At 38.4% G+C, this 13686-nt stretch overlaps 1 protein-coding gene and 1 long non-coding RNA gene across 9 annotated transcripts in view; one reads left to right on the top strand and one right to left on the bottom strand.

Moving 5' to 3' along the window:
• PHF24 (PHD finger protein 24) overlaps positions 1–13686 on the bottom strand; it is a 165526-nt gene that overhangs the window by 62080 nt on the left and 89760 nt on the right. For all 3 annotated transcript variants that reach the window (XM_077912381.1, XM_077912380.1, XM_077912382.1), the window contains one exon: positions 1521–1783. In XM_077912381.1, coding sequence (XP_077768507.1) covers positions 1521–1618 — 98 coding nt within the window. In that variant the 5' untranslated portion in view covers positions 1619–1783. The remainder of the gene's footprint in view (positions 1–1520; positions 1784–13686) is intronic.
• LOC144322408 (uncharacterized) overlaps positions 1–13686 on the top strand; it is a 67461-nt gene that overhangs the window by 34413 nt on the left and 19362 nt on the right. For 4 of the 6 annotated variants that reach the window (XR_013388054.1, XR_013388058.1, XR_013388057.1 and 1 more), the window contains one exon: positions 1669–1791. This is a non-coding gene — a long non-coding RNA (uncharacterized LOC144322408). The remainder of the gene's footprint in view (positions 1–1668; positions 1792–13686) is intronic. The other 2 variants (XR_013388056.1, XR_013388055.1) reach the window with 1 other exon arrangement.

The following is a 13686-nucleotide window of genomic DNA, read 5'->3' as shown; positions in this document are numbered from 1 at the left end:
GGAAGGAGCCTCGGTGTCCATCAAAAGATGCGTGGATAAAGAAGATGTGGTTTATGTATACAATGGAATATTACTCAGCCATTAGAAATGACAAATACCCACCATTTGCTTCAACGTGGATGGAACTGGAGGGTATTATGCTGAGTGAAGTAAGTCAATCGGAGAAGGACAAACATTGTATGTTCTCATTCATTTGGGCAATATAAATAATAGTGAAAGGGAATATAAGGGAAGGGAGAAGAAATGTGTGGGAAATATCAGAAAGGGAGACAGAACATGAAGACTCCTAACTCTGGGAAACGAACCAGGGGTGGTGGAAGGGGAGGAGGGCGGGGGGTGGTGGTGAATGGGTGACAGGCACTGAGGGGGGCACTTGACGGGATGAGCACTGGGTGTTATTCTCTATGTTGGTAAATTGAACACCAATAAAAAATAAATTTATTATTTTTAAAATATTAATAAAAAAAGGGTTAAAAAATGAAAAAAAAAAAGCATAAGTATATGCTTAATACCTTCACCTATTTCACTCATCCCTTAACCCACCTCCTCCCTGGTAACCACCAGTTTGTTTTATATATATAAAAGAATCTGGTTCTTTGTCCCTTTTTTCTTTGTTTCTTTTTTTGTTGTTTTGTTTGTTTGTTTTTGTTTTTTAAATTCCACATGAGTAAAATCATATGGCATTTGTCTTTATCTGATGCACTTCTTTCATTTAGCACTATACCCTGTAGATCCATCCATGGTGTTGCACATGGCAAGATTTCATTCTCTTTTATGGCCAGGTAACATTCCATTCTATATATTTTCTTTATCGATTCATCTATTGATGGATGCTTGGGTTGCTTGGTTGCTTCCATAATTTGGCTATTGTAAATAATGCTGCAATAAACATAAGGGTGCATATATCTTTTTGAATTCGTGTTTTTGTATTCTTTGGGTAAATCCCCAATAGTGGGATTATTGGATCATATAGTGATTCTATTTCTTAATATTTAGAGGAACTTCCATACTGTTTTCCATAGTGGCTATAGCAGTTCACATTCCCACCAACAGTGCATGAGGATTCCTTTTTCTCGACATCCTCACAAAACTTGTTATTTCTTGGGGCACCTGGTTGGTGCAGTTGGTTAAGCATTAGACTCTTGGTTTTGGCTCAGGTTGTGATCTCAGGGTTGTGAGATCAAACCCCATTTAGAGCTCTGCACTGGGTGTGAAACCTACCTAAGATTCTCTCTTTTGTCCACCAGCCCGCATTCTTCTCTCTCTCTCTGTCTCTCTCTGTCTGTCTCTCAGAATGTCTAATACCTGTTAGCCATTCTGACAGGTATGTGGTGATAGCTCATTGTGATTTTGATTTGCATTTCCCTGATGATAATACTTTTTTTTTTCATATTCATTGGATATCTGTATGTCTTCTTTAGAGAAATGTCCTGCTCATTTCTTTTACCTATTTTTTAAATTGGGTTATTTGTTTTTGAGAGTTGAGTTATAGAAATTCCTTATATATTTTGAATACTAACCTCTTCTCAGATGTATCATTTGCAAATATTTTCTCCCATTCAGGATGTTGTCTTTTGGTTTTGTCCATTGTTTCCTTTGCCGTGCAGAAGCTTTTCATTTTGATGTAGTCCCAATAGTTTATTTGTGCTTTTGTTTCCCTTTCCTTAGGAGATATATCTAGAAAGAACCTTCTCGATTTTTAATTCTAGATATGAGGTCCACAGGATTGCTGGTGCTTCCTTTAATGGAGAGGCATTGTGCTCTGCGCTTCTGTTGGAAAAACCTGTAATGGTAAGGAACAAGAGAACATTTCAGAAGGATACTCCCAGATGATGTCTCTGATCTCAGGTTCCTTCCATTTTTCCAAAGGAAGGGTCAACCAGGTCATCCTCTGATACAAATAGACCCTGCCATAAGTCCACAGTAGCATTTAAGTCTGCTGAGAAACCCACACACAAAAATAAATCATCTCAGGCACTGAGAACTTAAACTTTAGGCTTGGATTAAGCTCCTAGACACATTAGGGAGACAACCAGCAATTTTTCTATTTTACATGGAAATGCTAATTTCACTTGCAAAAGAGGAGTACTAAAATAGTATTATGATGTTAACAGTAGAAATGTAGGAGTATGAAATTTGTAATGTTATAGACAAATTAAGCATGAAATGCAAATACCGTATCAGAGTGGGCTGGATATCCAGATTTCAGCTGAAATTCTCTAAAAGGGTTACAATGGCTAGCTAGTTCCACTGACTAAAGGGCCCTGGTGTTAGGAGAAGGAGGGGGTAAAAAGAATATAGAGAGAAGGTGAGGCAGTTTTAGAGTTTGTGACATCTTAGTTCTTCTCAGGAGGCTGTTCATGGATTTGAATATGTATAGGAGTGTGTTCTCTCACTGCAGTATGGGTACTTGAGAATTTATTTAGTAACTATTACTTGGGGGGATAATACAGACTACTGCTTATGATGCCTGGGACAGCCTGACGACCATCTTAGTATGCTTGGGCTTCTATATCAAAATATCAATAGGCTCTGTGGCTTATAAATAACAGAAATGTATTTCTTAGGAGGCTGGGAAGTCCAAGATTAAGGTGCTAGTAGGTTCAGTGTCTTGTGAGGGCCTGCTTCCTGGCTGTCTTCTTGCTGTAACTTTAGATGGCAGAAAGCAGGGAGGGGGAGCAAGTCCTTTCATGACTCTTAAAAGGGAACTAATCCCATTTGTGAGACCTCCACACCCATGACCTTATCTAATCCTAATTACCTTCCAAAGACCCTACTTCCTAATATCAGCACATTGGGGTTAGGATTTCAGCATGTGAATTTGGAGGGGGCAGGACCACAAATGTACAGTTCATAACAAAAATATTTGGTAACCTGTAAATCTGATTGCTTCAATCCTCTGGTCAAAATCCTCCAGTGGATCCCAGTGCCAGCAGCACAGAATCATCCATTATCTTTTTGGTTGCTCATACTATTTCTTCATTCTTTCCACAGTTATCTATTGTGTGTCAGATACTGGAGATATACCAGTTAAGAAAACAGAAAGGAAACCCATCCCTCTTGGAGCTTGTATCTTGTGGTTAAGACAAACAACTTAATTGGAGATGATTATTTGACAATAAACTAATGTGGCTTTTTTTTTTTTCACAGATCCCAACCCCAAACATGTTTCCCAAATCGAATCACACTCCTCTGCAGCCATTCCACCAATATGGTCCCTACCTAAAGAAGGGACACATTGTAAAGGGGAAACTCCCTGCAGAGAAGATGAACTAAAAGGAAGCACTTTTATGGAGATAGGGGTATGGAGGTGGGAAGGTGTAGTAGAAGTATTCACATTGGGAGAAGAGTGACCTGAGATGCTTTGAGCTTAGTGGAAGGACAAGCCTAGGAGAAGCTCTGTGTTTGACATGGAGATGGAGAAGGGAGAGTGGGTAGCAGGGGAACATCTCTGAAGGTAAGTGTCTAGGTAGATCTTCTCAAATAATGCTGCTGGTTCCCAGTGGTCTGTACCTATAATATAAAAGATGCAAAAGTTCACATATGGCCCCAGAATATTGTGAACACAGCAAGACCCAGACACTCCAGGGTCATCGAGATGATGGCTATCATGGAGGTCGGTGTCCCCAGAGTTCTGGTGGTAGTGTTTGTTCGTCCCAAATGGATTCCAGAAGGATAGAAACTGACAAGGATGGATTAGAGATAAACAAAATGAAACAGCTTAACTGAAGGCCAGTAGAAAAAGAGCATGGACACCAGCTGTACCTCCATGTCACCAGGGAAGAGTAATAAACTTTCCCTTATACCAGGACATGGTGGTTGAGGAGGAAGGGGAGGGAGGGGAAAAACACTCTTATGAGGACTGGATTTTCAATGGACTTAGCACTTACCAGAAAGTGACTATCACACATTAAAAGATCAAAGGGCAAAGGAGAAAATGAAAAGGAGGTTGAACTAATAGGAAAGGTTTAGCTCACAAGAATCTTTTTTTGCCACAAAGCAGAAGTATAATATTTGCTAATTAATGTTTTAAAACACAAGTTTCAGAATGTTACACCTTTGCTTAAAATCCTTCAGTGGTTTCCCATTGTATTTAGGATAAATCCTGAATTCTTAGCGAGGACTAGAAGCCTCTATGATATTATGGCCCTGCCTATCTCTCCAACACCTTGTAGCACTATTCTAGAGTAACCAGTTATTAAAATAATAAACCAATATTTATTAAACAATTACTGCCCTCCCTACCCTATATGGTAGGTATAACTGAGGAAAACCAAAGTCCAGAGAGGTTATGTAAATTATCCAATGTCACACAGCAAGTGGAGGGTATCGCTGAGATTCAAATCCAGGACATTTGACTTTGGAACCTGGACTCACCACCACTCTGTACTGCTTGTTTCACTTCCTCATGTGTAAGCTCTTCCCAGTTCAACACCTTTGGTTTTCTTAAAGATTTATTTATTTTTTTATTTGAGAGTGAGAGAGAGAGAGAGAGAACAGGGGGAGGGGCAAAGGGAGAGGGACAGACAGGCTTAAGCAGATTCCATGCTGAGCATGGAGCCTGCTGCAGTTCTTGATCTCATGACCCTGCGATCACGACCTGAGCCAAAACCAAGAGTCAGATGCTTAGCTGAGTGTGCCACCCAGGGGCCCCAAATAAGGGCCTTTGTATAGGTTATTACCTCTGTGTAGAATGCTTTTCTTCAAATTAACTCACTCTTTTGGTCTCAATCTAAATGTCCCTTCCTCCGCAAAGCTTTCTCTGACAGCCACACCCCCAAGGTTAGGCTATGTTCCAACACTGTGCACAGTCAGAATACCCTACTTTTTCCCAAATAGCACTTTTTTGTATGTGATTTTATATTTATTTGTGTGATAATATAGTGTTGGTAGGAGGTTGGATCAAAATTTTAAAACTCAAACACATACACCAAAGAAAAGTAGCTTTTTTTCTTTTTTAAGTGATGTAATCTTACTTTCCAGTGCCTCGTTTGTATTTCTGACTTTTGTTTTGAACAGCATTAGGAAAATTCTTATACATATTGCTAACTGGTTTTAAATGGTAACAATTTATATTTATGTACTGTCTTGCAGTCTCAGTATTTTCTTAAAAGAGGCATTAAAAGAGAAGCTTGTTCCAATTAAAAAAAAACTTCATAGTTTAGTAGTTTACAGTTTGTTAAAAAAATTAGTAGAAGGCCTGTTAGAGAGTGTGTGCTATTTTATATTTATTTAAAATGATTTTTGAGTATAGTTGACAGAACATTACCTTAGTTTCAGGTGTACAACAGTGACTGAACAAGTTTATATGGTATACTATGCCTTATGCTATGTTCGTGTAGCTTCTGTCACCATACAATGCCATTATAATATCATTGGCTGTATTCCTTATGCTGTGCCTTTTATTCCTGTGATTTACTCATTCTATCAATGGAAGCCTATATCTCCCTTTCTCCTTGCCGATTTGCTCAAACCATATGCCCTTGGCAACCATGAGTTTGTTCTTTGTATAGGTCTTTATAGGTCTGATTCTGATTTTTGTTTGTTCATTAAATTTTTTTAATGTATTTATGTATTTATTTATAGAGCCTATGCTTCCATCTTATTATGATCTGAAATTTTTATTATATAATTTTATTTATATTTATTTTTATTTCATTTTATTTCCAGTGTAACTAACATTCAGTGTTGTACTGGTTTCAGGTGTAAAACGTAGTGATTCAACACTTCTATACATCACCCAGGGCTCATCACAACAAGTGCATCCCCTTAATCCCCATCACCTATATCACCCATCTCCCTACCCACCTCCCCTCTGGTAACCGTCAGTTTGTTTTCTATAGTTAAAAGTCTGTTTCTTTGCTTGGTTCTCTCTCTCTCTCTCTCTTTTTAAGATGTATTCTTTTGAGAGAGAGAGTGGGTGAGAGAGAGCACAAGCCAGTAGAGGGGCAGGAGGAGAGAGAGAAGCATACTCCCCGCTGAGCAGGGAGCCAGCCTCTGGGCCCAGGATCATGACCTGAGACTAAGGCAGTTACTTAACCACCTGTGCCACACAGATACCCCTCTCTCTTTTTTATTTTTTTCCCTTTGCCCATTTGTTTTGTTTCTTAAATTCACATATGAGTGAAATCATATGGTATGTCTTTCTCTGACTAACTTATTTCACTTAACATTATACTTTCTAGCTCTATCCATGCAAATGGCAAGATTTTATTCGATTTTTTTGGTGAAATAATTTTACAGTGTGTGTGTGTGTGTGTGTGTGTGTGTGTGTGTGTGTATCACATCATCTTTATCCATTCAGCTATGGGTGGACACTTGGCTGCTTCCATAATTTGGCTATGGTAGATAATGCTGCTGTAAACATAGGGCTGCAAGTATCCTTTGGAGTAGTGATTTTGGGGGTTTCTCTTAGGCAAATACCCAGTAGTGTGATTATTTTTAACTTCTTGAGGAACATCCATATCGTCTTCCATAGTAGTTTGCATTGCCATCATGGTGCAAGAGGGTTTTCTTTTTTCCCTAACTCCTTTCCAACACTTCCTGTTCTTGTGTTTTACATTTTAGCCATGTTGACAGATGTGAGGTGATACCTCATGTGGTTTTGATTTGCATTTTCCTGATGAGTGATGTTAAGCAAGTGTCTGTTGCCATCTGGATGTCTTCTGTGAAGAACTATCTATTTATGTCTTCTGTCTATTTTTTTAATTGGTAATTTGTTTTTTGAGTGTTGAGTTGTATCACTTCTTTATGTATTTTGGATACTGACCCTTTGTTGGATATGTCACTAGAAAGTATCTTCTCCCATTCATATAGCATAATACCCAGTGCTCATCCCATCAAGTGCCCGCTAGTATTTTGTTGAGGATTTTTGCACTTATGTTCATCAGAGGTATTGACCTGTCATACTCATTTTTTGCAGTGTCTTTATCTGGTCTTGGTATCAGGGTGATGCTTGCCTCATAGAATGAATTTGGATGTTTTCCTTCTTTTATTTTCAGAATAGTTTGAGAAGAATAGGTATTAACTCTTCTCTAAATGTTCGGTAGAATTTGCCTGGGAAGCCCATCTGATCCTGGACTTTGGTTTCTTGGGAGTTTTTTGATTAGTGATTGCTGGAAATTGATTTGTTCAAATTTTCTGTTTCTCTCTGTTCAGTTTCAATAGGTTATGTTTCTTGAAACTTATCTATTTCTTCTAGATTGTCTACTTTGTTGGAATATAGTTTTTCACAATATTTTCTTATGATTGTATTTCTATGGTATTGTTATTTCTCCTATTTCATTTATGACTTTATTTATTTGAGCCTTTTCTATTTTTCTTCAGGTTCTCTTATAAATCTGGCTAGAGGTTTATCAATTTTGTCGATCTCTTTAAAGAACCAACTCTTCATTTCATTGATCTAATTTTTTTGTTTCTTTATTTTTTTATTTTTGTTCTGTATCATTTATTTCTGCTCCAATCTTTATTATTTCCTTCCTTCTACTGGTTTTGGATTTTGTTATTCTTTTTATAGTTCCTTCAGGTGTCAGGTTAGATTGTTTATTTGTGATTTTTCTCAGTTCTTGCGATTGGCCTATTGCTATGAACTTTCCTCCTAGAACTGCTTTTGCTGCATCCCAAGGATTTGGACTTTTGTGTTTTCCTTTTCATGTTTCCATGTACTGTTTGATTTCTTCTTTGATTTCTTGGTCAACCCACTCATTGTTTATTAGCATGTTATTTAACCTTCATCTGTTTGTGGTTGTTTCATAGTTTTTCATGTGGTTAATTTCTAGTTTCATAGCGTTGTCAGAAAAGATGCACGGTATGGCTTCAATCCTTTTTGAATTTGTTGAGACTTATTTTGTGGCCTAATATGTGATCTATTCTCGTGAATGTTCTGTGTCAACTTGAAAAGAAAGTGTATTCTATTGTTTTAGGATGGAATATTCTGAATATATCTGTTAAATCCACCTAGTCCAGTGTGTCATTCAAAGGCACTGTTTCCTTGTTGATTTTCTGTTTGCATGATCTATCTATTGATGTAAGTGGAGTGTTAAAGTCCCCTACTATTATTGTATTACTGTTGATTAGTTCCTTTATGTTTGTTATTGACTGTTTTATGTATTTGGGTGTTTCCATGTTGGGTGCATAAATATTTACAATTGTTCTATCTTCTTATTGGACTGTTCCTTTTATTATAATGTAGTGTCCTTCTTTGTCTCTATTTACAGGCTTTGTTTTAAAGTCTATTTTGTCCAATGTAAGTACTGCTATTTCAGCTTTCTTTTGACATCCATTTGCATGATGAATGTCTCTCCATCCATTCACTTTCAATCCCCAGGTGTCTTTAGGTCTAAAGTGAGTTTTTTAGACACATTATATACATGGGTCTTGTGTTTTCATCCACTCTTTCAACCTGTGTTTTCTGACTGGAGCATTTAGTCCATTTGCATTCAAAGTAATTATTAAAAGATGTATTTATTGCCATTTTGTTACTTGTTTTGTGGTTGTTTTGGTAGTTTTCTCTGATCTTTTCTTCTCTTTCTCTCTCCCATGGTTTGCTGGTTTTCTTCAGAGATATACTTGGATTCCTTACTCTCTATTTTTTGCATGTCTATTACTCTTTTTTGATTTGTGGTTACATTTGATTTATACATAACAAATTCTGCATTTTGCAGTCTATATTAAGCTGATGGTCACTTCATTTTAAACTCATTGTTTACTTCTCTCCCCTCCATATTTCAGATATTTGGTATCATATTTCTTTTTTTGGTATCATATTTCTTTAAAGACTTTCTTTCTTTATTCATGAGAGACAGAGACATACGTAGAGACACAGGGCTCGATCCCAGGACCACGGGATCATGCCCTGAGCTAAAGGCAGATGCTCAACCACTGAGCCACCCAGGCATCCTGATATCATATTTATATCATTTTATTTTGTGCTTCTTGACTAATTTTTTTAAAGATTTATTTATTTATTTATTTATTTATTTATTTATTTATTTATTTATTTAGAGAGAGCGAGAGAGAGGCAGAGACACAGGCAGAAGGAGAAGCAGGCCCCATGCAGGAAGCCCGATGCGGGACTCGACCCCGGGTCTCCAGGATCACACCCCAGGCTGCAGGCGGCACCAAACCACTGCACCACCGGGGCTGCCCTTCTTGACTAATTTTTATAAATATTCTTAAAAAAATTTTTTTTTTGCTTTTGTGGTTCCTATTTTTCTTACTCTTCCTTATGGTTTTTGGTTTCGACTCACAGAGTCCCTCTTAACATTTCTTGATTGGCTGGTTTAGTAGTCATGAATTCTTTTAACTTTTGTTTATCTGGAAAACTCTTTATCTCTCCTTCTATTCTGAGTGATAGCCTTGCTGGATAGAGTATTCTTGGATGCAAATTTTTTCTCTTTGAATATATAGTGTCACTTCTCTCTGGCAAAGTTTCTGCTAAAATTCAGCTGGTAGCCTTATAGAGTTTTTCTTGTAGGTAACTTTGCTTTCCTCTTGCTGCTTTTTAAATCCTGTCTTTATCTTTAACCATTGACACTTTAATTATTATGTGTTGAAGTATGGACCTCCTGTTTTTTTGGACCATTCTGTGTTTCTTGAACCTAGATGTTTATTTCCTTTCTTAGGGTAGGGAAACTTTCAGCAATTTTTTAAAAAATAAATTTTCTGTCCTTTTCTCTCTCTTCTTTTCTGGAATCTCTATAATGTATTTCTTCATTTGATGTTGTCTGAGAGATCTGTCAAACTATTCTCATTTTCTAAAAATTCTTTTCTCTTTTTGCTGTGCTCTCCATTATCCTGTCTTCAAGATCACTGATATGGGGCAGCCCCAGTGGCCCAGCGGTTCGGCACCACCTTTGGCCCAGGGTATGATCCTGGAGACCTGGGATCCAGTCCCGCGTCAGGCTCCCTGCATAGAACCTGCTTCTCTCCCTCTCCCTCTGCCTGTGTGTCTGCCTCTCTCTCTCTGTCTGTCATGAATAAATAAATAATTTAAAAATCTTTAAAGAAAATCACTGCTATGTTCTTCTGTATCCACTAATCTGCTGTTGATTCCATTTAGTGTATTTTTAAATTTCAGTTATTGTGTTCTTCAACTCTGATTGTTTTTTTGTTTATATTTTCTGGTTTTTAAGGTTCTATTTAAATTCCAGTTAGTTAACATGCAGTGTAATATTATCTTCAGGTGACAAAGGGGAAAAAAGAGAGAGGCAAATCTTTTTTATGCTTTCCATCTCCTTATATTGAATACTTCAGTGAGTTCTACTCTTTTCTCCATCCTGGCGAGTATTTTTACAATCATTACTTTAAATTTTATCCATCATATTGCTTACCTCTGTCTCATTTAATCTTTTTCTGAGATTGTCTTGTTCTTCCTTTTGGAGCATATTTCTTTGTCTCTTCATTTTGCTTGACTTTTCTGTGTTTCTGTGTTTTAGGTGGAATAGCTACTTCTCTTAAAGTTGAAGGAATAGTCTTCCGTGTAGACATCCCCTGCATAGTTCCTGTGCTTGGTGACTTTTTGCTTGCTGGCTGGAGCTGTGGTTGGTATGGACTGGGGTCCTGGGCCTTAACCCATCTAGTGGGCAGCCTGGCAGGACAGCTAAAGCTGAAGTGAGTGTGGATTGGTACAGGCCCCGGGCTCTCCACACTACAGGTACCCTGGCCAGAGAATTAAGGCTAAAGTGGATGCAAATCAGAGTATCCTGAGGTTCTAGACACAGAGGACACCTTGGCAGGATAGCTAAAGCTGAAGTGGGCATTATTCAAGATGTCCTGGGGCTCTCGGTGCAGAGTACCCTGGCAGAGCATCGCTGGAGATAAGGCACAATGTGGACTGGGGGGTGTACGGCTTTCTGTGCAGTGGGTGCCCTGGCAGGACAGCTGAAGCTGCAGTGGGTAGATATGAGGAGATCCCTGGGTACTTTTGCTAGGGGTGCCCTGCTAAAGCAGGTGTTGCGAGGCCATGTGCAGGCTGGGAGGTCCTGCGGCTCTCTACACAGAAGTCACTCTGGCAAGATAGCTGAATCTGTAGTGGGTGCAAGCGGAGAGATCCTGTGGCTCTCCACACAGCGGGCACCCATGTCTTGTCTCTCTTGCTGTTCTCATTTCCTGTTCTTTTGCTGTTCTTTTGTTGTGCAGAAGCTGTTCATTTGGCCCTCGGTTCTTCTTCAGGAAGAATTGCTCTTAAATAGGTATAATTTTTGTGTTTCGTGGAGAAGGTGAGTTCAGGGTCTTCCTGCAGGGCTATCTTGGACTGGAACCTGTATTTAAATATCTTAATTTCCTCAGGGGGCATTGCCACCTCCTGATCAGGCTTCCTCAGCAGCCAGGAGAGCCTGGCTGGAGTGCAGGGGCCATTGCGCCACCTAGAGGCAGGTATTATATAGTCATTTAAAAAAATAGCTAATATGTGATTGAAAATAGCACTTTACCTGTGTCACCTACCTTCTTTTCCAACCCCATATATCATAATAATGAAATACTGATATTTCAAGTGTGTTGTTTTCATTTTTTATACAAAAACAAGATGCTACTTGCTAAGGATTTTCCCTTCATCTGCCTCTAAACTCTGAACTTATCTTAAGGCTTGCAGATTGGTCTTTCCTGCTTATAGGAGACATTTTAGAGGATATATTTTATATCTTTTTTTCAACACTGAGGAATTTTGTAGGTGTAAACACTTTAATAACTTGGTAAACAAAAAATCCCCCATGATTTTTGTTCATCAGTACTCTAGTATTCATAAGCTTATGATTTTTTTTAAAGCTTTTTTAAAAAAGATTTATTTGTATTTGAGAGAGCACATGAGCAGGGGGTGGAGTAGAGGGAAAGGGAGAGGGAAGGAATCTCAAGCGGACGCCCCACTGAGCATGGAACTTAATGTAGAGCTTGATCTCACGACTTGGGATCATGATCTTAGCCAAAATCAAGAGTCAGACACTTAACCGAGCCACCCAGGCGCCCCAAAACTGTGAGTTTTTAAATCAAACTATTCAGTGATTTAAAATTTTTCAAAGATACAGAATAAGAGTGCCTGGGTGGCTCAGTTGGTTAAGTGACTGCCTTTGGCTCAGGTCATTCCCAGGACTTTGGCATCAAGCCCCACGTTGGGCTCCTTGCTCAGCTGGGAGCCTGCTTCGCCCTTTCCCTCTGCCTGCTGCTCCCCCTGCTTGTGCGCTCCCTCTCTCTCTCTCTCTCTCTGTCAAATAAATAAATTAAATCTTTTTTTAAAAGATACAGATTAATTTATGTAGGAAAAAAAGGATTTTTCTTTTTACTGTATTATTGTTCATGTACCTGGAAAGTATATATTTCTCTTTAAACCTTCAGATACCCACTGAACTGTCTTGCTAAGATTGTAATAAAACACCTTCTAGGGGCACCGGGGTGGCTCAGTGATTGAGCATCAGCCTTTGGCTCAGGTCATGATTCCAGGGATGTGGGATTGAGTCCTGCATCAGGCTCCCAGCAGGGAGTCTGCTTCTCCCTCTGCCTGTGTCTCTGCCTCTCTGTGTGTTTCTCTCATGAATAAATTGATAAAAACCTTAAAAAAAAAAAAAAAACACTTACTACGAAAAAAGTGTGTCATGAATGGTTTGAATCATTCTTGCCTTCTTATAATGTCATTTAGGGTATGGAGTGAGTATTTTCTCTATGACTTCGCAGATTATCATACTAATCGAAGCCTGGATTAGCCTCCAACATTTATCTTTGCACTTTCAATGTCATGAAATGTGTCTTGAGAGTTACTTTAATGTGAAGTACTTTGCTGGCATCACTTTTTCGGGCACACAATCATCCTTTACCCATTTATGTTAAGTTTGTCTTTACTACATTCCTTTTGCTACATATCTAGGGTCTCTCAAATGATGGCAATGTCATCCATGGTCAGCTGTTTCTTTTATAACTCCATTTACATTTATTCCAATTTCACCCCTAGGATTATTTTGTTTCTCTACTATACTCTCACCTTTGTTAGCTACTTCCCTTTTTCAAGTATTTATTTTAGTAGAGTGTGTTGTGTATGGTTTATCACCCAAAGATAAAGAGGCAATACAACTGTAATCTTTGTTATCTCTGTGGAAACTGAATAATCACACAGTGACCAATCACTGATAGACTTTGAAAGAAGTGATGCATTGGCCACTGACCACAATGCTTATCTGTTATTTACATAGTGATTTGTGGACTAAAAGGTTAATAGTGAAGTTTGTACTTCATGCAGTTACTCACAGCTAATCTACAGTGGTAACTGAAATCTCAACTATGTTGTTTAGGAACTGGTGTTATTTAACTTGACTGTGGAACTGAAATTTGTGCATTTGGGAACTATGCCAAGTGAGTTCTGCCTATATCCTCCATGTTAACAAAATTTGCCCTAACCCTCTTACCATCTTAAAATTTGATTAGCTCTTATGAGAATACTATGACTTATCAAGAGGATTAATACTCATAGGGATACTGAAAAATGAGAGGGTTCATCTGGTCTCATCCCTGTATTCATTGCTAACACTTAAAATTTCAGAGCACAAGTATAGGACAGTGAAAGTCATCATCAAGTAAATTTATTTTAAGAGCTGGAGCTACATGGTACTGAGGAAGACATAGAAGATTAAAGGCCAGAAAACAGAAACCTTTGGATCGTAAGAGCTTGAACTGTGTGTGGACCAAGATATTTCCCTGCAT

The sequence above is a fragment of the Canis aureus genome, chromosome 10 (genome assembly GCF_053574225.1).
Source record: "Canis aureus isolate CA01 chromosome 10, VMU_Caureus_v.1.0, whole genome shotgun sequence".
Taxonomy (NCBI): Eukaryota; Metazoa; Chordata; class Mammalia; order Carnivora; family Canidae; genus Canis; species Canis aureus.
Note: the sequence above shows the minus strand (reverse complement) of the source record. Positions and strands in the feature narration are given on the sequence as shown.